Raw genomic sequence first — 25444 nt, 5'->3', positions numbered from 1 at the left:
TCACCATCAACAACAACAATAACAACAACAACAAGATTACTCTATTCCCTGTGGTATGACTTTTGTTGTAGCTTACTGCAAGCTTATAATTAGCCTAGATCAGAATCTAGGGCGTGACCGCACTCACAGCCTGTCGCTGACTGCCTGTCGCTGCTGAATAGTTCCCAGCTTCTAATTGTATACGGTTTTAATACTGCGTCTCCGATTGCACCAGTGATCACAAAAGAATGAAATGCGTCACCTTGACATGCTCAGGCGTAGGTGTATTGACGATAAGTGTGAACAATTTTGAAAAAAAAATACGTGACCTTCACATCAGTATGGATCAAGCAATTTAACGTACACCAAGTGGCAGAGGTGCCTTCAGAGAAATTCTGTAGATTCTGTCCTGAGGCGAGGTAAGTGTTTTGCCAGCCTATGTTTGTATGTATACTTACTTGAAAAACAAACCCAACAATTCAAAGCAATAGGAACAATTTGACCACCGTCGCGGAAGTTGCCTTCTGAGAACGCTGTTTATTGTTACAGATGATAACGTTCATCTTTCTAAACATAGATAGTTTCGGTAATCGCTAACATCAACGACAAATGTGTTAGTCGTCGGGTCGGAAGATAGGGTTCTCATGCACTTCCACGGATACATATTTTAACTATTAAACATTTTTGTAATCCAAAGGGTGTCTAGTTAATATGGAAATCCGGTCACGACATGCGACATGCGACCTGCGACTTCAAAACTGCGACCTGCGTCCTGCGAGTTTGAAACATGCGACCTGCGACTTCGGCATTTAGACCTGGATGTAACCTGTGACTTCACAACAGCGACCTGCGTCCTGCGTGTTTGTCAAACTGTAGCTGACACGAACATGAAGTGTCTGTTACCGGCAACCAAAAACTAAGAAAATGGTAAAGAATGAGCTACAAAATCACTATCAGTTTTAAGTTGCAGGTAGAATAAGTCTGTGCCTTTGTAAAAAAAAACTATAAAAATAGTAGAAAGTGAAGAACCAGCTGAAAGTTAGTTGAGGAGACCTTGACCGCATACATTTGCATCTCATTGTCGGCTACATGGACTGTACTCCACAAACGGGCAGTTATAAGCTAGGCTCGAATTGTGTGAACCCTGTACACTTCCGTAATATTCAGGCAAAGGTGATAATCGGTTGGCCCAGGTGTTTTTATGTTTCTCTGATTTAAACCAACAACTAAGCAAGTGTTTAACCATCCCGCCCAGTGTTTGCCAACAACCAACGTCACTACCCCGTTGCCTATTTTGCGCCCACGGCGCTGGGTGCATGGTCACCGAATCGAAGTACAACAACCACAGAATACTTCTTTAGGCCTAAACTAGGTCATTTCGATCTGTGAAATAGCCAACACTTTAGGAAACAACATATATAACAACATGCTTGTTGAAGTAGGCCTATCAATAAAACAAATTTTATTCATGAAAATCGGTGATCAGTTGAGCATTGTCCCTTTGAAACCGGACTTTGAAAGCAACCGAACAACACGTAGGCCAACACAGCTGTGTCATCGAAGGTCATCTCTTTCCTAAATGACACCACCCATCACTGATATTACTTGTGACTGCTTTTCATACTCTCAATAAACACCAAATACCTAAAATCATGGATCAGGTCGTGATCTCGCAGGTCGCAGTTTGAAACTCGCAGGTGGCAGCTAGGCCAGAGCACCCTGAAGTCGCAAGTTGCAGTTTGATAAACCGCAGGGTAAATTTTGATGCGTGTGGGACGGCTGTGGTGTTGACTCAATCACTTAATCCGCTGATACGGACAGCGGATTAGCAAGTTGGCAATGTTTTCGGAGCAAATACAGTGGTGTATACACAAGTTGGAGAGGAGATAAGGACTTGTCGGTAATAATAAAGCAGTCAGACGTTGTAGAGTTGAACTCTTTATTTGAAACATCACAGTCAAAATTAATAAAATCAAATAGGGTAAACCGTTGCACAAAAAACACCTTCCTCCCCACCCCAGGGGACTTTCCCCTGTACCCTGTGAATAAACACGCAGGGCGCAGTTTTAAAGTCGCAGGTCGCATGTCGCATGTCGTGACCGGATTTCCATAAGTTAATGAATTTTGATGTTCCCAAAACCGAATATTGTCCCATGGGGTTCATTTGGCGGCCATCTTGGATTTCAAAAAAATCGCTTATTCGATATAATTTTTGAATTAGGCATCACAGGAAGAAAAGTAGATATGCTTTGGGGTAAATTTGGCATGGGAAATCAATTTGAAACAGCGCTTTTATAAATTAAACACGTTAAATGCCCAAATTTAACAAAAAATGAGAAAAATGTCTGTATTTCACATCAGCAAACTGAAAATTGGATCTCCTCTTCATGCTAAGGTGATATTACAGGAGAAATAGTTAATTCTCCTCATCCTCAATCCTTTTAGTGTATATATAGTGATATATAGCAACAAACCACTGCTTGGAAGGTTATACGACAATCTTTGGACAGGTTAACAACATATATTAGATGAAATGGTCAAAACCAAGTGGTATACAAGACCCAGGGGCTGTTTATTGCCATTATATATTATCAGTATAAGACTAAAAACATAAAGTGAAAAAAATCCACTGTGACTTCGGAATGGCATACTGTGCAGAATCTCACGAATACATACACAGTCATGCGACTGTCTGGAGCAATCAGGGCTAACGAATGTGAAATATAAATATACTGGAATGATATGATTGACATTATATCACTGAAAATTGTAATTTCCCGTCTCTTTGGTAGGTGTAAGCTTGGACTTGTAGTATTAGCTGTAACAGGTGGTAGTGAATTAAAAATCATAGTAGTTATAGAGTGATGGTGGTGGTGGATATTCATGCAAAATAAAATGAAAGAGTAATCACGACTATAGGCCAGAAGTACAACAGAAGCGTCCTTCTGTAAATTGTATTTAACATATAAATGGCATTGAGCATCTAAATTTCACAACATTTAGTAAAGTCGAGGGGGTCTGCCATTGAAAACCTCGCTCAGCTGCATGACATTCGTGACGGATGACTACTTGAACCACGTGATTCAACCTATCGCAAGGCTGATATTACGCAGTACGGATTCAAGGTGCAGATTTTGAAGAAACAGCTTATCATCGAGGTTTCAATCAAAGTTTACGAAAAAGCAGGATCACTTAAGACATAGTTTAGCAGTAAATGAAGCCTCTGCATCAAACTCGTCTAATCAGCCCTAAACTTCATCTGTCATGCGGCTGTTCCCTCCAGAATGCATCTTCTGTAGAAAAATGGAAAAGAAAGTGTTTCTGAACGATGCATCAACTTCCCAGTATTTAAAGACAGGGCCAGAGTCTTGAGTACCCCTCTTGCGAAAAGATTCAGGGCTCGAAATTAGCGGTAGTCCCGCGTCCACTGACTACCAACTTTTCCATGGGGCTACCAAAATCCATGGAATGGTAGCCCACACGGACTACCAAAGCCTTGGACATGAAATTCAGTCAGAGATAGAACTTGGCATGCGATGTTTGTCACATTGGGACGAGCTGAATGTAGTCAAATCCAGCTAGCTAGCTGGACACAGAACATGAAGAGGAGATCCAATTTTCAGTTTGCTGGTGTGAAATATAGACTTTTTCACATTTTTGTTAAATTTGGGGTATTTAACGTGTCTCAATCATAAAAAAGTTCTTTCAAATCGATATCTCATGCCAAATGTACCTCAAAACATGTTTATTTTTCTTCCTGTGATGCCTAATTCAAAAGTTGTATAAAAAACAAACGATTTTTGTTGAAATCCAAATTGGCCGCCAAATGAACACCATGGGACAATATTTGATTTTTGGAACATCAAAATTCATTTACTAGAAATGACCGAAAATTCTACATCCAAGAAGTTCCATTTCTATGACTTTCTATGACTTTAATAGTTCATAGGGATGTTTTTAGTGTCATTTTGGTGTATGTCTGTTCAGGTTGGTTAAATGACTTATGCTAAAAAGATCAGCGCGAAGGGAAAAAATATGAAAACGGCCAAAAATCACAAACACATAAATTACCGGCTCAGGGAAATTAACTTCCAGTAGAAATATTCTTCTATTGATGAAACTTTATGATTATTCAAATGAAATTGATTAGATAAGTAATATTCCAGTGTGTAAAATAAATCACAAAAAATGGCAAAATTGTTAAAAGTCTTCACTAAGACAATGCTTGCACTTTGCCTTTAGTGTTTGCTAAAGAGATACATTCAATCTGCAAGATTGTCATAGAATGGCTGATATGCAAATGAGCAAAACAGATCGTCGACCAGTGTAAAAATGTAAATGTCAGAATGTAATTTCAAAGATTTCTAAAGGTTCTAAGGAAATTCATGTAATTGCCTCTTTATAGTTGTGGCATTTTCACACATAGAAGCACACGGCCATTAAATGCTGTTACTTTGTATTTTCTCTTTTGACTCGATGTTGAAAGCTCGAATATGTTCCGAGAAATTCCTTGGTGGTACACCTTGTCATGCAAGTCCACCAAAATCTGGAGTTAGTCTTCCGTTTGCTTGTCAGCACGAAAGCAAACTAAGTCTTTCTATCGACTTCTTTGCCAGTTCATACTGCACTCAACCATTTCTTTATTTTGACCAACTTTACTTTCTTTTTTTCAGCCCTTACCACCTTTGACTATTTCATGCTAGCGGCTAGTCACTTGCGTGGCTCATGATAAATAGTAGGCGGGCCATAATAGCGTCTTTATCCCAATTCTGACATTAACATCGGAATTGTAGGAATTAATTTTGAACTGAAATTCTCGGGTAGCAGAACAGTCCGGATGGGAAAAAATGTAATAGGGTGACTTTTTAAGGTAGAATGCCCCTCGCGTACTAATATTCGGACTTCAAAGTTTTTACAGTTCTTTTCTGATCTACCACTATTGGGGCTCACTTTAAAGCTCTTGGTGTAAGAAAATGTCTACCGTTCAAAACATAAACCATAATAGAACATTCTGATACTGATATTCGAAAATTGAAAACTGCATTTTTCTCTATAGAGTTAACACAGCCATTTTGAATTTAAAAATTGGTAGATATTGGGTGGGTTGTTTTTGTTGCACCAAATTTCCACGGTAACCCCCCTCCCATTTTTATTTGTGATTTGAAGAAAGTGGTTGAAAGTTTCATTGAGGAAAGTTTGAGCAAAAGTGTAAGTATTTCACTTTCGAGCCGCATACTAACTTTAGAGAAAATGTTCCGACAAACATAGCTTGCGATCAAATGTAATATGAGTGTATTCACAAGTACTGGGTAAGGAGGGGGCTGGAGGAATTCAAGGGGGGCTCTCAAAATTTTGGGGTAGTAGAGGGGGATTAGAAAGGTTTACACTGAGTATAGCATCTAATTCAAGAGCGAGGTGCAAAGTTGTATGCAAATGAGAACAAGTGTTGTACAGTGTAGCGAAACTAAATTAACACTACAATTGAAAGCTTAATGTGTTAGAAGTGTCGGTTTATATTGAATAAAACATTCTGTAAAATTTGTACATTCCCTTTCTTTGAGGAATTGTCAAAATAAAGCGATGTATTGCAAACTTGATAGCTTAAGGCATGGAAGGATATGCTACAGTGCAATACTTAGTGAGAAGGGAGTCTAACAATGTTCGCACCTCGGGTCTTGCAGAGTATAGAGTGTAGGGGTTCTCAAAATATTTTGGTTGTCTGTTTTTCTTTACATTTTTCAGATTCAACAGTGGGTTAGGTAAGTCAATAAAAACATTGTTATGTCATCTAATGGGGCAAATATTAATAATAGTTAAACAAATTCTGGAATAATTTGATAGGATTTCGTGCCTTTTAATATTTTACAAAACTCTGCAATAGTATGAATATCATCGAGTTGTCATAAGGAAACAAATAAGTGTTGTAGCAGGGGTCAAAAGCTGCAACTGTCGATTTGCTTTTGAATATACATTGTATCAACTGCAGTTTCTCCTGTCTCAAATCAGCATGCTGATTTACGCACAATATGCAACTTGTCAACACTGCCGTATATGTAAATACTATTGTCAGTGACTGGATTAGAATCCACACTGAAATTCATTTTTAGCTGACGTGTGTAAACACGTGGGCTAATGTCATAGCGATGTTTGTCTGTCTGTCAGTGTGTGTGTGTGTATGTTAGTGTGTGTGTGTGTGTGTGTGTGTGTGTGTGTGTGTGTGTGTGTGTCTGTCTGTCTGTCTGTTCACACGATAACTCAAAAACGCCTGAACGAATTCAAGTCAACTTTGGTAGACAGGTACCATATGCTACTTGCAAGAACTTATTAGATTTTGGTTAGTGTGGCTTGCATATTAATGAAGTTATGCAATATCGTTTTTTTTCCGTACAATGGTTTCTCTAGTGAGACTGTAATGACAGGTCTAGATATATATCAAGAAATACTGCACAAAATTTCATGAAACTTTTCACAGATGACAATCTCAGAACATTATCATGATACTGTTAGTGTCATGTCAATTATCTTCTCATTTGCATATTTAATGAACTTTTAATATAAGTGAGATAACTCTGAAATTCCTGCACCAAACTTAATGATACATGCAACAAAAATTGATCTCATATATATCTAATTATACTTAGAAGCATTAGGCAGTGTAAAGTTAATCAATAGCTCATTTGCATATTTTATGAAGTTTTGTAATTAGTCATATAACTCCGATATAACTGCACCAAATGTGATGAAATCTGCTGCAGATACTGATCCGACTGATATCTAACTGTGGTGTAAAGCATTTAGTAGTGTGAAGTTAATTAAGGGTTCATTTGCATATTTAATGAACTTTGTAATTAGGTATATAACTCTAAAATTCCGGCACCAAAGTCAGTGAAGTTGGGTACACATATTGTTCTGATAAATATCTAATTGTACTGAGAAGCATTGAGCAGTGTCAAGTTAATAATTAGCTCATTTGCATATTTCATGAAGTTTTATAATTAGTGATTTTACTCCGAAATAACTGCATCAAATGTGACGAAAACTGCTGCAAATACTTATCCGACAGATATCTAACTGTGTTGTAAAGCATTTAGTAGTGTTCAGTTAATTAAGGGTTCATTTGCATATTTAATACACTTTGTAATTAGGCATGTAAATCTGAAATTACGGCACCAAATTTGGTGAAACGTGCTACAGATATTGATTTGATAAATATTTTATTGTGCTATGAAACATTGAACAGTGTCAATCAAGTTAATTTAGGTCTCATTTGCATATTTAATGAACTTAGTAATTAGTGACATTACTCTGAAATTACAGCATTAAATTAATTGAAACGTGCTACAAATGTTGATCTGATGGATATCTAATTGTCCCGTGAAGTATTGAGCAGTGTCAAGTTAATTAACAGCTCATTTGCATATTAAATAAAGTTTTGTAATTAGTGATTAAACTCTGAGAGTACTGTGCGAAGTTGATAAAACCTGCTACATTTAGTGATATAACAGATATCTTATTCTTCTGTGAAGCTTACTACTATTAATGAACCTGTTGTAAAACACGTTAGCATATTCAGTTCATATCTGGTTCAATTATACAAATGCACAGTACACATACACACACTGTATTTGGAAAATGAATAATGGACACTCCAACATGCCATAGGGAGTATAACAAGAGTCTAGATCATATACTAAACAAAATACTGCCAAAATTTATATTAAAGTTAATATAGCCCGCGCATATACCAAAACCAACAACAGCATAACAGCCATTTTTGCATTATCTCAGGAGATAAGTAATTAAAATACAAGATTTTTGTCAGCAACTTTTGATCAATTACGATCAGAAGTGCCCACACATAAAGCAACAAGAAATACACGGGTGTCTGTGTCTATAAGCCGTGGCCGGTCCCCTTAAGGTTCCAAGACAAGAAATTGACCCTTTTAATCTACAATTCTCTGGCGCTTAATAAGCTCAGAACCCCCATATATTATACATTTTCTGAAAGCCAAGATATAGGAGAACATTTTGGTGTCATTATTTTTTACATAACTATTACGTGATAGGTAATTTGCATAACCTTTCAAAAATCGGTTTTTCAAATGTTTTGTCTCAATTCTTCAATGGCAGAAATGGGAAAAGTGAGAATCGTACCCACCGAGCAAAATAGACAAATAGTTTTGACCGTAGACATCAACACCTGAACGGTGAGCGTTAAGTTTAATGCGCCTGCGCCTACTTGTTGCCAATTTTTCCCTTACCACCACTGGCGGCGCTGTACATTGCAATCGCTACGTATACAGACACCACCGCGCCGTACCCGATCATTTACACTGAGGTTTTACACCACTTTGCGCCAGCCCAGAGGTTATCGTAACGTTGCTTGGATAGTCGTTCGAGGCGGGCGGCCGCAGGTCGCCGTTTACTTGGAAAAAAGAGAATGATAAATATTTAAGTATAAGTATTTGCAGTATAAGTATTCGGATAAGTATTTGCAGCGGCATGAATCTCTTTTTTCCAAGTAAACGGCGACCTGCGGCCGCCCGCCTCGAACGACTATCCAAGCAACGTTACGATAACCTGTGCGCCAGCCGACCGTGCCGTCGACGTCCCCGTTTGGCCCTACAGTTTACTTCCCCGTTTGTAATACAGTTTACTTCTATTCCTATATGGTTATATGTATTTGGCATTTTACAACGCATATTATATATTATTGCCTGAATACATGGGTTTTTATAATGTGCCCGAGAGCAGGTGACAATTTGCCCGACGCCAGGAGGGCAAATTGTCTCCTGCTGCGAGGGCACATAAACCCATGTATTCAGGCAATAATATTTTTATTACATGCCTCTTCACAGTTAATGCTTTACATGGTTACATGCAGGGCATTTTCAAACAATTTTACCGTTATCGACCAACATCAAACAGATTTTAACGAAAGTCAAAATAGCAGTGCGCGCATGGATATTTTACATCTAGAGTTAAGCGTCTTCTTTGTCGTCGAAAACGTCGAACGGCTTCACAGGACCGGGTAACCATGGAAACCGGTCAGTATATCTTTCACCGGCGCGCCAACTTCCCGGATGTTCCTATTCAAATCAATGCACTGATTTGCACTCACATGGCGGGATGTAATAAAGCCTATTGTCCTCAGAGAGTAGCCAAGATGCAAATGACCGGTAGCTATATTAAACTTGGTATTTCTTCTTCAACGTTTTCATTTTGTTTATCGACATCATTTCTCGCACTTCTCTTTTTTTACAATCATGTTGAGATACTTTCAGCTTGCTAACACAAGAGTATATGAATATGCAGTGTTGTTGCTATAAAACTGACAATGCATTTATAGCTGGCCTGAAATGCGACTGCCAGCAATACAAGTGTACTTGACACATAAGAAGGCTGTGTTGATACGCTGAATGCTGACTATATAGGTGTAAAACAAGAGATTGGAGTTGATATGCAGATTAAAAACGCTAAAAATCACATCAAAATGTTAGGTTAAAATGTTTGGCTGTATAATAGGGGTTTGAGTATTTTAGACAACGGATATAGAGGGAGATTTGAATGTTTATAGGGTATTGAAAGGGAGGGGATATAAACAAATTAAGATATCAGTCTTGATTCCTTAGCGTCCCCACCCTCCCCTCTCAAGTATTTAGAGTATTTGTGAATGAAGAACTAAAAATGAAAAACTTGAAAGTAAAATAACTGTCCCTCTTGAACTGTGGTTTGATAGAACACATATTGCCAGCTGCTGATTAACCGCCTTTAGTTTCATCTGTAACTGACATCGTATAAAGTGGAGTTGCCGTTGGCAACGATAGTCACGAGGTCTATAACTCTTGACACATTAATATTAACTGTGGCACAAATCTCTTCGACGGGCTGCGCTTAGGATAGGGCATGTTGATATGTGGGGCACAATTTGAAGGAACAATACCGACTACCAAAAGGAATTAAGAGTTGACAGAAATTCGTGGCTACGGTAGGTACTGCTGAGAAACAAATCTTTAAACAGATCATAGCACCTGGCGAGGGAAGTACCATACTAGGCCAATCTTCAATACTAGGATAATACTACGCAGATAGCTCAAAACACAAGGCGGGCTTTGATCATGCACCGTGATGAAAGGTGAACTCAAACACAGCCTATTTATATTTCATTCTCGTAAATACCTTTCCGTTGGACTTGCTGTTTGTTCAAGATCAGTTGGCATTGGCCGACATTAAATTGCCTTAAGGTGTGTACTTACTTTACTAATACTGCTTTCATATATTGGTGAGCATGTTGTTGAGGCTACTACTGCAAAACACGCTACGCCTTTGGGCTGTGGTGGGAGGCCGGTCTAAACCCCGGGTCAAAACAGGGAAAGGTCCTAGAAAACGATAATAGGATAGTTTCATTACGTATAATACGATAGTTCAATGTCGTATTGTAAGTGGCTCTCATCAGCGAACAGTCTCAGAAAATGATAATAGAAAAGTTAAACATGTAAGTAGCTAAGCGGAGAACGGTTTCCGAATGCTGCATGACCCTTCTCGTGTTTCCGGCCTCCCTCCACAGCCCTGACTGCCACGGAAAAAACCGCCGACACCGCCTCGGATTTGCGGCGTGCGGTTTCTCCGCCGAAAGCAGTCGATTTTGAATCCAAAACTTGCTTCCCCCGAGCACACCCACCTCGCCTAGGTACATGGTGTGCTCATCTGCGCTTCCAAACTTCGCAAAGCCAAATTTTCTCTTTATACGTTGTATATTCTTTATATGCTGTGTATGCGATGGAAGCGTTCATATCCCCGCCATTGTGAATCTCATACCCCAATATGGCAAGCCAAGTGTTGCAAAGTTCGTGAAAACTACTTTTATGTTCATAAAAAACATTTTTGTGTTCATGAATTCCATGTTTATGTTCATGAAAACCATTTTTGTGTTCATGAATTTTATGTTTATGTTCATCAAAACAATATTTATGTTCATGAAAATAGACATCAAATTAGGTACAATAATCGTTATCATTCAAGGTAACTATTTTTCAAAAACTTTCGAAAGTTTTTGTTCATCAAAACCATTTTTACGTTCATGAATTTTATGTTTATGTTCATCAAAACCATTTTTGTGTTCATGAATTTCATGTTTATGTTCATAAAAATCATTTTTGTGTTCATGAATTTTATGTTTATGTTCATCAAAACCATTTTTATCTTCATGCAAACCATTTTTGTGTTCATAAAAATCATTTTTGTGTTCATGAATTCCATATTTATATTCATGAAAACCATTTTTGTGTTCATGAATTTTATGTTTATGTTCATAAAAATCATTTTTGTGTTCATGAATTCCATGTTTATGTTCATAAAAACCATTTTTGTGTTCATGAATTTTATGTTTATGTTCATCAAAACCATTTTTGTGTTCATGAATTTTATGTTTATGTTCATCAAAACCATTTTTATGTTCATGAAAACCATTTTTGTGTTCATAAACATCATTTTTGTGTTCATGAATTCCATATTTATATTCATGAAAACCATTTTTGTGTTCATGAATTTTATGTTTATGTTCATCAAAACCATTTTTGTGTTCATAACAGCTATTTTTGTGTTCATGATCACGTTTATGTCATAAAAAACTAAAATTTGCTCCACTGCCACCTAAAAATATGTCCCCTGCCCCAGTAAAATTAAAATTTCCCCGGCCCTCAAAAAATGCTTCCGGAATAGCTTTTTCGATGAATAGCTCTGTTGGCTGCACCTGTAATCTCTGCGGGCTCTTGGAGTAATTACCAGTCCATAACTAACACACAGTTTCTCCTCGGAATAAACGTCGCGTTAGATCTGATGACACAGAAACACACTGTCAGTTGCGAATTTCAGTCCCTGTCGGAAATGCCACCAGAAATAGCAAAGTGCAACACAGGGAGTTTTTGTTTAATAAGGATAAGGCAGATGATAAATTCCATGGGCAACTTGAGCTTATTACACTTCCCTTGTATTTCATCCAGGAAACTTAGGGGTGGACCATTTGATATCCTGGGGGGTCTGGAAGATTTTTGGGGGGCCTTTTTTTTCCCACATGTTCCACTGGATGTTTTTTTTTCTTGTGAATCCTGGCAATTTTTTTAGCATTTTTCCTTCAAAGAATTTTTTTTAATGCGGCGATGTTGCAAAATCAATCTGTTTATCATACATCAATGGACTTGTACATAAGGGACTGGTGAGTTTATTTGGCCTGACGGGGCTGTGGATTATTTGTTGCTGACGTCAAAAAGTGGCTGACCCCCTATTCCAACTTTCAGAAACAAGGTGACCCTCCTGCGCAGGACAAAGGTTAAACATAAAGTGGAATATAAATTGAATAATTCAGTGTGTATATATATATATATATATATATATATATATATATATATATATATATATATATATATATATATATATATATATATATATATATATATATATAAAAATTTTGGGGTATATTTTAAACATTCAGTCATTCAGTGTTTTAATGAAATTGGTGTCATGTCAGTTTTAAGATAGGAGCTTAAAAGTTTGATATCTAAAGTTTGAAAACAGTATTTTGAATGAGCAGTGAATGTACTCCACTCTTTCTATGCATACTAGATGTCATAGAGGAAACAGAAAAGTGTCAGGAACTTGTCATGCTTTTCATATGAGCTGCAGATTTCATAATGATTAGTACACTTGCAAAACAGACTTTCAATTTACAGACATCAAGATATTTCTGACATATCTCTGATATATTAATTTACTGCGCCTGAAGGGCGTACCGAATATTATATATATATCTCTGATATATATATATATATATATATATATATATATATATATATATATATATATATAATATATATTCATATGTATATCTTTCATATATATATATATATATATATATATATATATATATATATATATATATATATATATATATATATATATATCTGATGTATGAAAGTCATGCAGCTGAAGGGCATGCTGAAAACTATTGTTGATATTTTAAAGAAATGCTCAATGGGCGCGCCGAAAAATTTTAAATATACATATATCATAGATATATGTATGTCTGATATATTAAAGTTTTGCACTAGGACAGGGCTATGAAAAATATGTCTGATTATCATTAAAGTTATGCGCTTGAAGGGCGCGCCGAAAAATTATAAACATACAGATATCTCAGATATATATATATATATATATATATATATATATATATATATATATATATAATATATATATATATATATCATATATATATATATATATATATATATTTTATATATTTTATATATACATATATCATAGATATATGTAAGTCTGATATATTAAAGTTTTGCACTAGGACAGGGCTATGAAAAATATGTCTGATTATCATTAAAGTTATGCGCCCGAAGTTAGAAAGCAACATAAAAATGGTTTTTATGAACATAAACATAAAATTCATGAACACAAAATGTTTTTCATGAACACAAAATTTTTTTTATGAACACAAAAATGGTTTTCATGAATATAAACATGGTTTTTATGAACACAAAAATGCTTTTTATGAACATAAACATAAAGTTCATGAATTTTGCAACACTCGGCTTGCCATACCCCAAAAAGCATGATTGTATACTTTAATTTTTTTTATTCATTTAAAATATGATTTTATTTTTTGTTTCTTACAAGAACAAGTCATCGTTGATGACACAGTCCCCACTTGTTAATGGGTACTTTGATCACATGTCCTCAGAGAGGATAGAGTCCTCTTCATTAATTGGGTCTGTGATAAAAATACTTTTATACAGATGGCGCTCAATGGCCAAGAATGAGTTCCATGGTGATGAAAACATAAAACCAATTAGCCACCATCCTAAAGTTCATAAAATGAGTCAACTAGGAATTAATCAACAGGATGTTGCAAAACATTTTTGCATACAATTCTAACACTTGACAGATTATCACCTGTACCATATTTCATAAAGTTTGATGCAGTATTTACAACACTATGAGATCAACATCTGTATCAAGTTTCATCACATTTGACGTTGTATTAATTTGTGGCTATATCACCCTAATTAGGAAAGTTCATTACTTATGCAATTACAAATTAATTAAAATGACACTGATAAATGTCTTTTTCAATGTTAAAGCAATGTGAGCTTAACATCAGATAACATCTGTATAAAGTTTCATGAATATGATGCAGTACGTATTTCTTGACATATCAGCCTACATACGAAACTTCAATAATTGACATGTTACTGCTACATGACGTGAAACAAATTGATGAGCATATGTATGAAATAGGTCAATGTCCTTGTACCAACTTTGAATGATACTGGTGGAAATATGTCTGAGTTATGGCTCTGTACATTTGAAAATTGTAACAAAATCACCGCCATGCAGCGATATTTGATCTTACTGTTTAAAAAATCAACAAGATATGTATGACGTAAGTCAATGTACATGTACCAACTTTGAATACGATCAGTTCAGACTTACTAGAGTTATGGCTCTCGACATGAAACAACCATAACAAAATTGCTACCATGTGGCAATATTGGACCATCTCGTGAAACCAATCGACATACATATGTATAAATAAGTCAATGTCCTTGTACCAACTTTGAATAAATTTGCTTGATACATATCTGAGTTATGTTCCGAACGTGAAAAATCGGAAAAAATGGCCACACGGCGGCCATATTGGATTGTATCATAAAACAAATCAATGTGCATATGTATGACATAGGTCAATGTCCTTAAGTTTGAATAAAATCGGTGAATAAAATTAGTTGAGACATGCCCAAGTTTTGGCTAAGGACACGAAAAAATTGTAACAAAATGGCTGCCATGCAGCCATATTGGATCATATCATGAAACAATTTGACATACATATGTGGGACATAGGTTTATGTCCTTGTACCAACTTTGAATAAAATCGGTTGAGATATGCCTGAGAGTATTGTGGCTCTGTACATGAAAAAATCGTAACAAAATGGCTGCCTTGCGGCCATATTAGATCGTATCACGTAACAAATCGACGTAGGCTACATATGTATGACATAGGTCAATGTCCTTGTACAACCTTTGAATAAAATCGGTTGAGATATGCCTGAGTTACGCCTCTGTATATGAAAAAATCATAACAAAATGGGCACACAGCAGCCATATTGGATCGTATCACAAAACAAATTGACGTGCATATCTATGACATTGGTCAATATCCTTGTACCAACTTTGAATAAAAATTTTTAAAACATGTCTGAGTTATGGCTCTGTATATGAAAAAAATTGTAATAAAATGGCCGCCTGGCGGCCATATTGGATTGTATCACAAAACAAATCGACATGCATCTGTATGACATATGAAGTAATCCTTGTACCAAGTTTGATTGAAATTGCTTCTTGCATCTCTGAGATATCTGCGTGAACGGACGGACGCACGCACGCACGCACGCACGCATGGAGATGACCAAACCTATAAGTCCCCCCGGACGGTGTCCGTGGGGACTAAAAATTGTTTCAAATGAAGTGTTCCTGCTGTTTTAATCAAAATAAAATCATAAAATTAACGATTTTCGTTTCTAATCTCTAAGCTTATAGTTTGATTTTTTCGTTTTCAAAAATCAAAGAAAATGATTTTTTTTTCAAATATTTTGTCTTATTTGCAAACGCTTTTCGTTTTTGTTTCGATATTACTTTAACATGAATTCTTTTGTTAAAAAAATCACTTGTTAAAATAATATTTAACATAATACACACTAATAATTTTGGCGTATTTTTATCGGCGACAGCTCCAGCCACCATACATCACCAACGCAACACGCAAATGGCGTGCTCCTTACCTCCGTAACTCCTTCCCTACCCCCCCTCTCTCTCTCTAAGAATATCCACCCAAGCGTACAGATTTCAAAGCACAGGGTCAAAAACAATAACATGAATGTATCTCTGAAGATTGCAAGATGCATGAAACTTTTATTACTTTGTACGTAGTGTACATATATACACAAACACGCACATACATACATACATACATACACATACATACATACATACATACATACATACATACATACATACATACATACATACATACATACATACATACATACGTACATACTTACATACATACATACATACATACATCCATACACCACACACACATACTAAATACATACATACATACATACATACATACATACATACATACATACATACATACATACAAACATACATACATACATACATACATACATACATACATACATACATACATACATACATACATACTTACATACATACATACGCACACAGCACAGACTCAGACAGACACAAACACACACACACACATATGTACATATATATATATATATATATATATATATATATATATATATATATATATATATATAATAATATATATAATATATATATATATATATGAAGTATACAGATGTCCTCGAGGGAAATTACAGTGCTCAATGCAAAAGGCAGACCGTTATAAATAAATAAACAGATTACTTCAAGTACAAAGTAATGAAATCTATTACTTAAGTTTCATGCATCTTGTAATCCTCAGATAGAGTGAAGGATTACTAGCTCGACACTCTTACATATATGATCGGGACGAACCATTCTATTTGTAGGTAGTGTTAAAATTCGATAAATAATATTTGTTTTGGTGGCGACATTTTGAAACCAACTCAGAGCGTTTGTTTAACAGTGTAGATTTGTCAGCATTGATAATATTATTTATCGAATTTTAACACTACCTACAATAGAATGGTTCGTCCCGATCATATATGTAAGAGTGTCGAGCTAGTAATCCTTTCACTCTATCTGAGGATTGCAAGATGCATGAAACTTAAGTAATAGATTTCATTACTTTGTACTTGAAGTAATCTGTTTATATATATATATAATATATATATATATATATATATATATATATATATATATATATATATATATATATATATATGACATAAGTCATCAGCAGCATTAGAAAGAGCAGACTAAGAAAACCTTAAATTTGCAAGTATACATAAGGCCGCTTTCACTTGATTTTGAGTTTTCCTTGGTATGGAGACAAACATGAAACAAATGATTGTTATCAATTATATAGAGATGGAAATGCAGGGATATATTTAGTGCTAATTTATTTTCTATTTTGGATGATATCTGATGAGCATTTAACATAGTAGCATAGGAAGAAATGCAATCTTTCTTTCGTCACATTGCACAAGTACAATATCCCTCCGTTTACTTCTTTGTTTTGCTTCCTCACGTTTTTTAATTCTTGAAAAATAAAGTTTAAATTGTCTTTGCAGATCGATTGATGTCATACTGATATACTAAACCAAAGAAACCATGAAACTTAGACTCGTTAAATATAAATTGCCATGTAATGTGGAAGTACATTTGTCATTTAAACGGGAAGTTACAGGACCGTGGGCGCACAATGGGTGGATTAGTAATGACACAGGTATTTGCATAAACTGGGCGGGAGTTTTTCGATATGGTTTATCGGGGAAAGCACTATCTGTTACACTAGGGGGATTTGGAGCATTCAATTATCACCTGTCTGAATATCAAAATCGGGGTACCCACTGAACACGATCGTATTCCGTGTCTGGGAGAATGATAAATCCCCTCAATCGTCGCGTCTGCCTAACAGTCAGTGCAAACACCGAATAGAAATACAGCTCTTTATAGTACCACAGGGTGATGTCATTCATTTTAAATTGTATAGCCAGTTTAGTTGCTAAACTGAATGAATGAATCATAGTCAACATTTTCGCCTACTATTTGGCAACATAGTCAGTGTTGGCAGCGTCCAACAACCTGCTGCGAGTTGGTAGATTTTGGCGCATCCGCGTGTTTTTGAATTAAACTTAACTTTTGGAGAACAAACTAAAACTTTTTTCACCACTCCTCTTACAGGTTTACTGATAAGTTCACATTCCAGTAGCCATGACGAAGCGATCGAAGATAGTTATACCTCTTGTCATAATCGGGCTAATTTCGACTATTGTTACGTTCTCCCTCGTATACGTACTCAACACTGCTGGACCACCGATTATAGAGATCGAGAAAGAAGCTGCTAATTCCATGCAACCATCGCAAGATCCTGTGGTGAATATCTATAAAAGCATCAAAAGAGACTGGACTTTCGATCCAGAAGAGGCTGATAAGCTAAGGTAGGTTGATATCAATATGAAGGTGAAGATGTGTACTGGAAAAGTGTGAATAAGTTAGACCATGGCCGTAAGTCTATTTTTTACGTCCATGGTTAGACTTACTCCAAGTCTGTGGGCATACTTAAGTATCAAAGCATACAATAAATTGAAGGACTGAACATCAGCTGGCCATCTCGCTGATGGTAGGCTGTTGCTTTGATCGTGGGGCGAACGCCTCAGCCAACAGCCAGTAATTGTTGCCGAGAAAAGCCAGACGACTAGGGCCCAGTCTATGGTAAGTAAGAGGGGGTCTCTACGGTAAGGATTTTGTAAAGTAAGGGTAAGTAGGTGGGTAGGCAGGGGAGGAAGGAGGGAGGGAAAGAGGCAGGCTGGCAGGCAGGCATATAGGATAGGCAAGGGTAGATTGGGGTACATTAAAAGAGTTATAAGACCTATAACTTACAAAATTAGATATTTGGAGCCCAAACTATGTACATATTAACATTTGCAACGTCTTAATTTGACATCACTTAACTTTTTGTGTTTGAATCTTGGGCAACGTATAATGCAACACTGACCAATATTGCAACGTCGACCTTGAGCCTAAGTACGTCTTCTGGTTTGAGCACTTTTCTCTTTCCATGTTCATTATTTAGCTATTGCTATACAAGTTAAATACGTTGAACACGTTAAAGTTGATCAAATATAACTCATGAATGTTCACATTTGACCTGCAAAATTATAATTTTCCTCGTAATATCGATCATTTGTTTGATTTCCTATTCCATTGCTTTTCAACAAAAGCATTTCATAATGGTAATCTTTGAGTCCCATTCACAAAGCTTGGAATCGTTTCAAACAATCTTAAGTATGCAGTTGTCAAACACTAAAACTCCATACCATCGCACATCAGGAAAATACAGTCACACAGTCAAAACATGTTTTATATTGCAAATTGGAATTAAAAAGTATCATGGTCCATGAGCATTGTTTTTGTGTCATTACTTGCTGACCTGTGATTATCTTTTTTGTTCGGGACCATGGACGAGGAAAGTATCAGTTGTCTGTTTCCATGGTCATCACCGGATAGTACTTCAACTAATGCAATGGAATTATTCCCGATGTGACAATGCTTTAATGGTTATTTTTTTGTAAGATACCTGTCCAAAAATCAGTATTTAAAGGTGGTGGTTATGCCTAAGAATATGAAAAGGAGGTTAGATACGCTAGATAGAAGGAAGTTGCAATGAATATTATGAGTTTATAGTCTAAATATACTGCTATATTTTTCTTCGGTATGGACCTGTGTGCGATTACCACCGTACGCGTGACCCTGGACCTGTACATTGACACACAGCGCCCTCCTCGAGAGAGAATGTAACACGACGGAATTATTTCTGACAACGCAGACCAATGTTCACCTCAACGACACGTTGAAGTTTGAAGCTGAAAGAAAATCACGTTTAAATGTAACATCAGATGTCTTTGAAAGATTCCCGAAGGTAACCCTCGATGTATCTATTACATTCAATGAATACGATTGCTTTATCATCACTGGGAACTTGTAAAACAGAACTTAAGGTTCCAAGACAAGAATTGACCTCTTTAATCTAACAATTCTCTGGTGGTTAATAAGCTCAGAACCCCCGTACATTATACATTTTCTGAAAGCCTTGATATAGGGGCACATTTTGGTAACCACAGCGTCACCATTGTTTACATAACTATCACGTGACAGGTAATTTGCATAACCTTTCAAAAATCGGTTTTCCCTATGTTTTGTCTCAATACTTCCAAATATCTGACTAAATCTTGATGAATTGCAAGCTGTTGCAACGCTCTTCAAAAGCGTATCTCAGATTTTTTATATCTTGCTTAGTTTTTATTTGAGCACAATTTTAAAGAAATCAACTGGGGTTAAATTTACCCCCCTGGAACTTTTTCTGGCATAAAAATTGTTTGAGAAAGTTTTAAATAATTCTGAGACACTTTTTGGAAGATCCTTAAAACAGCTTGCACTCACACAAATTTCAGCCACATATCTCAAGGCATTTAAACAAAACATAGGGAAAACCGATTTTCGAAAGGTTATGCAAATTGCCTGTCACGTGATAGTTATGTAAACAATGGTAACATTATTGTAACCAAATATTCCTATATATCTAGGCTTTATGAAATATATAATTTACGGGGTTTTTGAGCTTATTAACCACTAGACAATAGTTAGCTTAAAAAGGTCAATTTCTTGTCTTGGAACCTTGCCCCGACTCTACTATAGTTTCCAAACACCAATTGGAAAACAGCGAAATCTTTAAGGCAGTATCAAACGATTCCAGTTATTTAGATAATACTTAACAACAAAAGACTTTTTTTATTTTAAATGCGAGCTAATATATCATGAGCAATGTCAAAAGTTCAACCAAGAAGGAAAAATGAAATTAAACATGTACAAAAAATAATTTTAAAAGCATGTAAATAACTTCAAGAAAAGAAGCAATCTACGTAACGGTAACTATTGATGATGTTTAAAAATATTTCCTGAACACGTTCTGGGATAACATTACCTAAGAAACATTTCGCTCCGGCTGAGAAAACACAAGTCAATGATATTGCTTGCTAGCAGCAAGCGCCATTGGCTTCACACAGGCTGTAGTCCTGGCAAAATGATTGCTTAACGATTCCTCTCTCTAATTCTAGAAAATGCCCTTCGCAAGTAAATCGTTCAAGAAGTGCAGCTTGGTTGGGAGTAGTGGCATTCTGCTCGGTAGCAAATGCGGTCAATCCATAGACGCTGCAGACTTTGTAATGAGGCAAGTTTCATCAACCATGAATGATTTGCAGAAAATATACATATTTTTATTCTACTTTTCCGCCGAGACATCGATTTCTATATTAAAGAAAAATGGAGGATAAATCTGAAGACATTTGTGTAAAAGCAAACAATAATACATTTGTTTATTGTCTATATTTTTCAGATTCAATCTGGCGAGTGTTCGGAATTATTCTGAAGACGTCGGATCAAAGACAGACTTGATCACCTGCAACCCAACCATCCTAGAACGAAAGTATGCGAAAAACATACATACATACATACATACATACATACATACATACATACATACATACATACATACATACATACATACATACATACATACATACATACATACAGACACACACACAGATACACACACACACACATACATACATACATACTACATACATACATACATACATACATACATACATACATACATACATACATACATACATACATACATACATACATACATACATACATACATACATACATGTGTAGAGAGAGATAGAGTGTGTGTGTGTGTGTGTGTGTGTGTGTGTGTGTGTGTGTGTGTATAAAATATATATGAGCTACAACTTGATTTTGAGTTACTTTAGCAGCTTATGGTTTCTATGTGACATTATCGATGTTATTTCTTCATGGCATAGCCACAAACATAAAACAAATGATTGTTTTGTAATTTTTCAACGATGAAATGATTTGTATAAAAGGTATGCATGTGCGAGGGATTAGAAGCTCGAAAAGTTTATGCGTTGATATGAAATGGCTAAATATTCATTAAATACAATTCTTGGTCCCGCAGTCTTTGACGCAATAGATTGCTGCAGAGAACTTAACGTTGTCCCCGCATTGCTGTGTAGTTAATAACACATTTCAGTTGATTGTAGCTCAGACTCTTCTTCCCTGTATAAAAGATATTGTTAAAACTATGTCAGTGTGGGCGTAGTTAATACGCTTTACTGTTTTCCTCTGTCATTTACGACAGATACGCAAGTCTCGACAAGAACGGAACACTGGATTTCAAAGACTACATGCAGAGAGAATATTCGGATTCCCTGGTGTACATGCCAGCGTTTACGTACTTTTCCTGCAAAAACCTCTCATTTGCAGTGCAAGACGCGCTAGAACCTCTGAACTTCAAGGTGGTCTATCCTCATCCTAGCCACATCACTCTGGTAAAAAAATTTTGGAAAGCCCGAAATATCAAAGAGCGCAGGACAACAACAGGTGAGACGAAACATCAAATTTACCCATCGGAAATAAGTATGTGAAATAAGATTGTTTATCTTAATTATATCACCTGTAAGAAGAACAGCTGATGTTACTTTCAATAATTAAAATTTTATTTATACATCTTGATGTGTCGTCTATGCATCAGAGTCTGGATTTGAACGATTGTTCTGCAACAGATACTGCGTCAGCGGCGGTCAAAAAGTTTGCGAACAAGAGTGTTGTTGGCCAGCGATTTTTGCCTTTCGTGTGAGCACCGCGGAATATCAGCAATTGTGACTTGAAAATGTTACCCTTTTCTTATCGGGCAACTTAGAAAGGGCCCTGTTGTTGAGCACAAAGTTGAATTCAGTTGTCTTTTTAGAGGTTTGTCAATTTGTCAATGGTAATGCCATAATCGGTAAGAGGGCAGTGATGGTGAATTTTATAATAAAGAGAAAGCCAGTAGGGAGATTCCCTTTTATGCAGACTGAGGGAGATGAGACAATGGGGACGAGAGGGAAATTTGTTGAACCGTTGCACGGGGAGGAGGGGTTACAAATAACTATCACTTTTGTCTCCGGTTTATTCATAATACCTTTGAATAATGTAAAATACCTCTGTTATAATTTTTTTGAAAGCAGCTGGTTTACAGCTCTTGTAGTTTATCTGTCAGTCACAACTGTGAATGCTAACTTCGTTGTTATCAAGTGTTTAATGATAAAAAACGACATTTCGTTTGAATAGTTAAGTGTTTAATGATAAAAAACGACATTTCGTTTGAATTTTCCTAATTACGTGTATGTACTCTGGACCAGGGACACGATGAGTTGAACTATAGAAATACCTCTCTGGTAATTTTAAACGCATTTTCTGGTGAAACAAACCCATTTGTTATCGTTCATTCGTAGCCAATGTCGATTTCAACCTCTATCTTATCTAGGATTTCTTCTGTTCAGCGGGGCGATGAGTTTCTGTGAAGAAGTTCACCTCTATGGATACTGGCCTTTCCCAAACGACCCTGATGGGAATCCGCTATATTATCATTACTTTGATAAGGACGCAGTGATGTTACCGCCCGAGAAGTTGAAGAAACTGCACCACAACATGCACACAGAGTTCACGATGTTGCGTGATTTGCATAACAAAGGAGCTATCCACATGCATGTTGGGAAATGCAGTTCGTCGTGATCCCTAAAAAAAGCTTTAATTTTAGACATATTTTCATTCCGTCTATTTTATAAAACAAATGAATTTTCTCAACTTTTTATTGTATGACGATGAAATACAATGTATTAGACTAGCAAACGTAAGACAATGTGTATAATATGCAATGTTTATCTAACATGCGAATGAATTACAGTCCAGACTAAGTTGTCAACAGTGCTAATGAACATCAAGGCACATACATCTGCAGACTGTGTTGACTAGAAAAGTCCAACACTCGGCATAAAGATGTCATATTAGGCCTAAAACAAGAAAGTGTAGTTTAATAAAAAAACGAACAGAATTCAAAATACATCAACAATAACGGTCGTTGAACCTTTAAAGATGCATGACGTCGTTGCTACCTTGACTTAGGAAAGTAAGACTTAGTGTACCCCTTGTTCGTTTGTTTGTTGTTTCAGTTGATGTGCATCTTACAAAATATAATCCTACCAAGGTTCAGTTGCCACATAGAGCTCTAAAGCCTGAGTCGCTCTTCGAGGCAAAGCGGCAGTACTGTCCTGTAAAGGGTGCATATAATTAGGGTTTATTCAGAGATGAGCAAAGCCAGGACATACAATTCTTTTACTTTCTAAGATTTGATTGGTAGATGAGGTTCGTGCATGCATAATGACCTGCTTTTGCAAGAGCAGCGAAGTTGAATTCTTTCCTAACAATTTGTCTCGAGATTTTCTCATCCATTCCAAATATTTCATTTGTTTGTATTGTGTAACTTATTGAGAGACCACATTTTATGTTTTATTTTTCTACCATGGACTTTCGTTGCATATGTATGCTTACAATACATGTCAGGGGACCCTCATGGGTATAATGATTAAACGATGTCACCAAAGACATACATAGAAAACAATTATTACAATGTGCGTTTTTAGTGTCAGGAATAATTTTGCTCATAAACACACAAATTCAAGATTTGATGGGCCATTAGGAAGCTATTATTTGCATTCATACTTTTTTACTTTATAAATAACCGATATCGATTGAACACGATTGGAACTAATTTGGGATAATTGGGTTTTCATATTTTTCAAATTTCTCAAAAGCGATAGGTGCCGAATGTTGCGATATTACAAAATACTCATAAAAGCAAGTGTATAACTGGAAAAGAAAAGTAGATGAGATTACATTTAAAGATTGAATTGGCATTGCTTTATCATCCAATTATCCAAAATTAGTTCCAATCGTGTTATTGACAGTTTTGTTTTCTACATCCCTTCAGTCTTGTTGTCTGTTCTTCTCGCTGTTAGGTTTTTCTTTCATAACAGGACACGCTAATGTAAGTATTCACCATTCAATTATTTTTTTTCTAATGCTGACAGCGCACTGCCTAAAACAGTACAAGATACCCAAAGTACCACTGGCTAGCTATTTCAACGAAGACCCGTGTACCTGTAAAATGATCATGTTAAAGCATGGTCATTAACTATATACATCCCCAGACAAATGCCCGGCGTGTCTGTGTCCGGACGCACAACTTGAAACTGAAAAGACGTCGGCGAAAACTCCCAGTATCTTCGGTGATCACCCGGTCAGCGGTGACCCATGTTTGCGTAGAATTTTGTCGTTTCAATCGATTGCATTTTTTGATTTTTTTAATGCAGTCATGTGTCTGATGTGTTTGATACTGTATGGAGAAGTTGTTCACTCAACAAATTTGAAGGTTAACAAATTCCAGTATTATTTAGGATTTGTTAACATGAACCTTTGTTGAGTTAGCAATTTCAGAATAATGTTTGTTGTTTTTGAGTATTTCAAAGTGACGTTACTTGCACGCAAGTCATGCAAGTTTACGACCCTTCGTCGAGCATGCCACATATGTAGTGCGCCGCAGGCGACAGAACCGTTAACATTTAGTATATCTCGAGAAGCTAGTTCACGCCGATGAGAAGATCGGTCGCTTGAGGGCGTTTTTGAGAGTCGATCCCAAGAGTGAACCTACCTGCTTATGTTGCATATGATTCGTTCAAATCACAAAGTTGTAAATATCAATAGGATATCTTAAAGTTTGTACATTGTGGCTGATCAG

At 36.2% G+C, this 25444-nt stretch overlaps 1 protein-coding gene across 2 annotated transcripts; it reads left to right on the top strand.

Moving 5' to 3' along the window:
* The first annotated feature begins 197 nt into the window (after window positions 1-197).
* On the top strand, window positions 198-24268 carry LOC139135828 (alpha-2,8-sialyltransferase 8E-like). Of its 2 annotated transcripts, none has more exons than XM_070703562.1 (7): window positions 198-398; window positions 17926-18182; window positions 19519-19663; window positions 20859-20971; window positions 21137-21226; window positions 21968-22209; window positions 23135-24268. In XM_070703562.1, exons 2-7 carry the CDS (start codon window positions 17956-17958, stop codon window positions 23380-23382), a joined length of 1065 nt encoding a protein of 354 aa, XP_070559663.1. In that variant the 5' UTR covers window positions 198-398; window positions 17926-17955; the 3' UTR covers window positions 23383-24268. The 2 variants fall into 2 exon arrangements, with proteins under 2 accessions (XP_070559663.1, XP_070559664.1); XM_070703563.1 differs by lacking the exon at window positions 198-398 and adding an exon at window positions 9843-9967.
* The last annotated feature ends 1176 nt before the right edge of the window (window positions 24269-25444 follow it).

This window comes from Ptychodera flava, chromosome 6, assembly GCF_041260155.1.
Source record: "Ptychodera flava strain L36383 chromosome 6, AS_Pfla_20210202, whole genome shotgun sequence".
Taxonomy (NCBI): Eukaryota; Metazoa; Hemichordata; class Enteropneusta; family Ptychoderidae; genus Ptychodera; species Ptychodera flava.
This window is presented reverse-complemented; position numbering and strand designations above follow the sequence as displayed.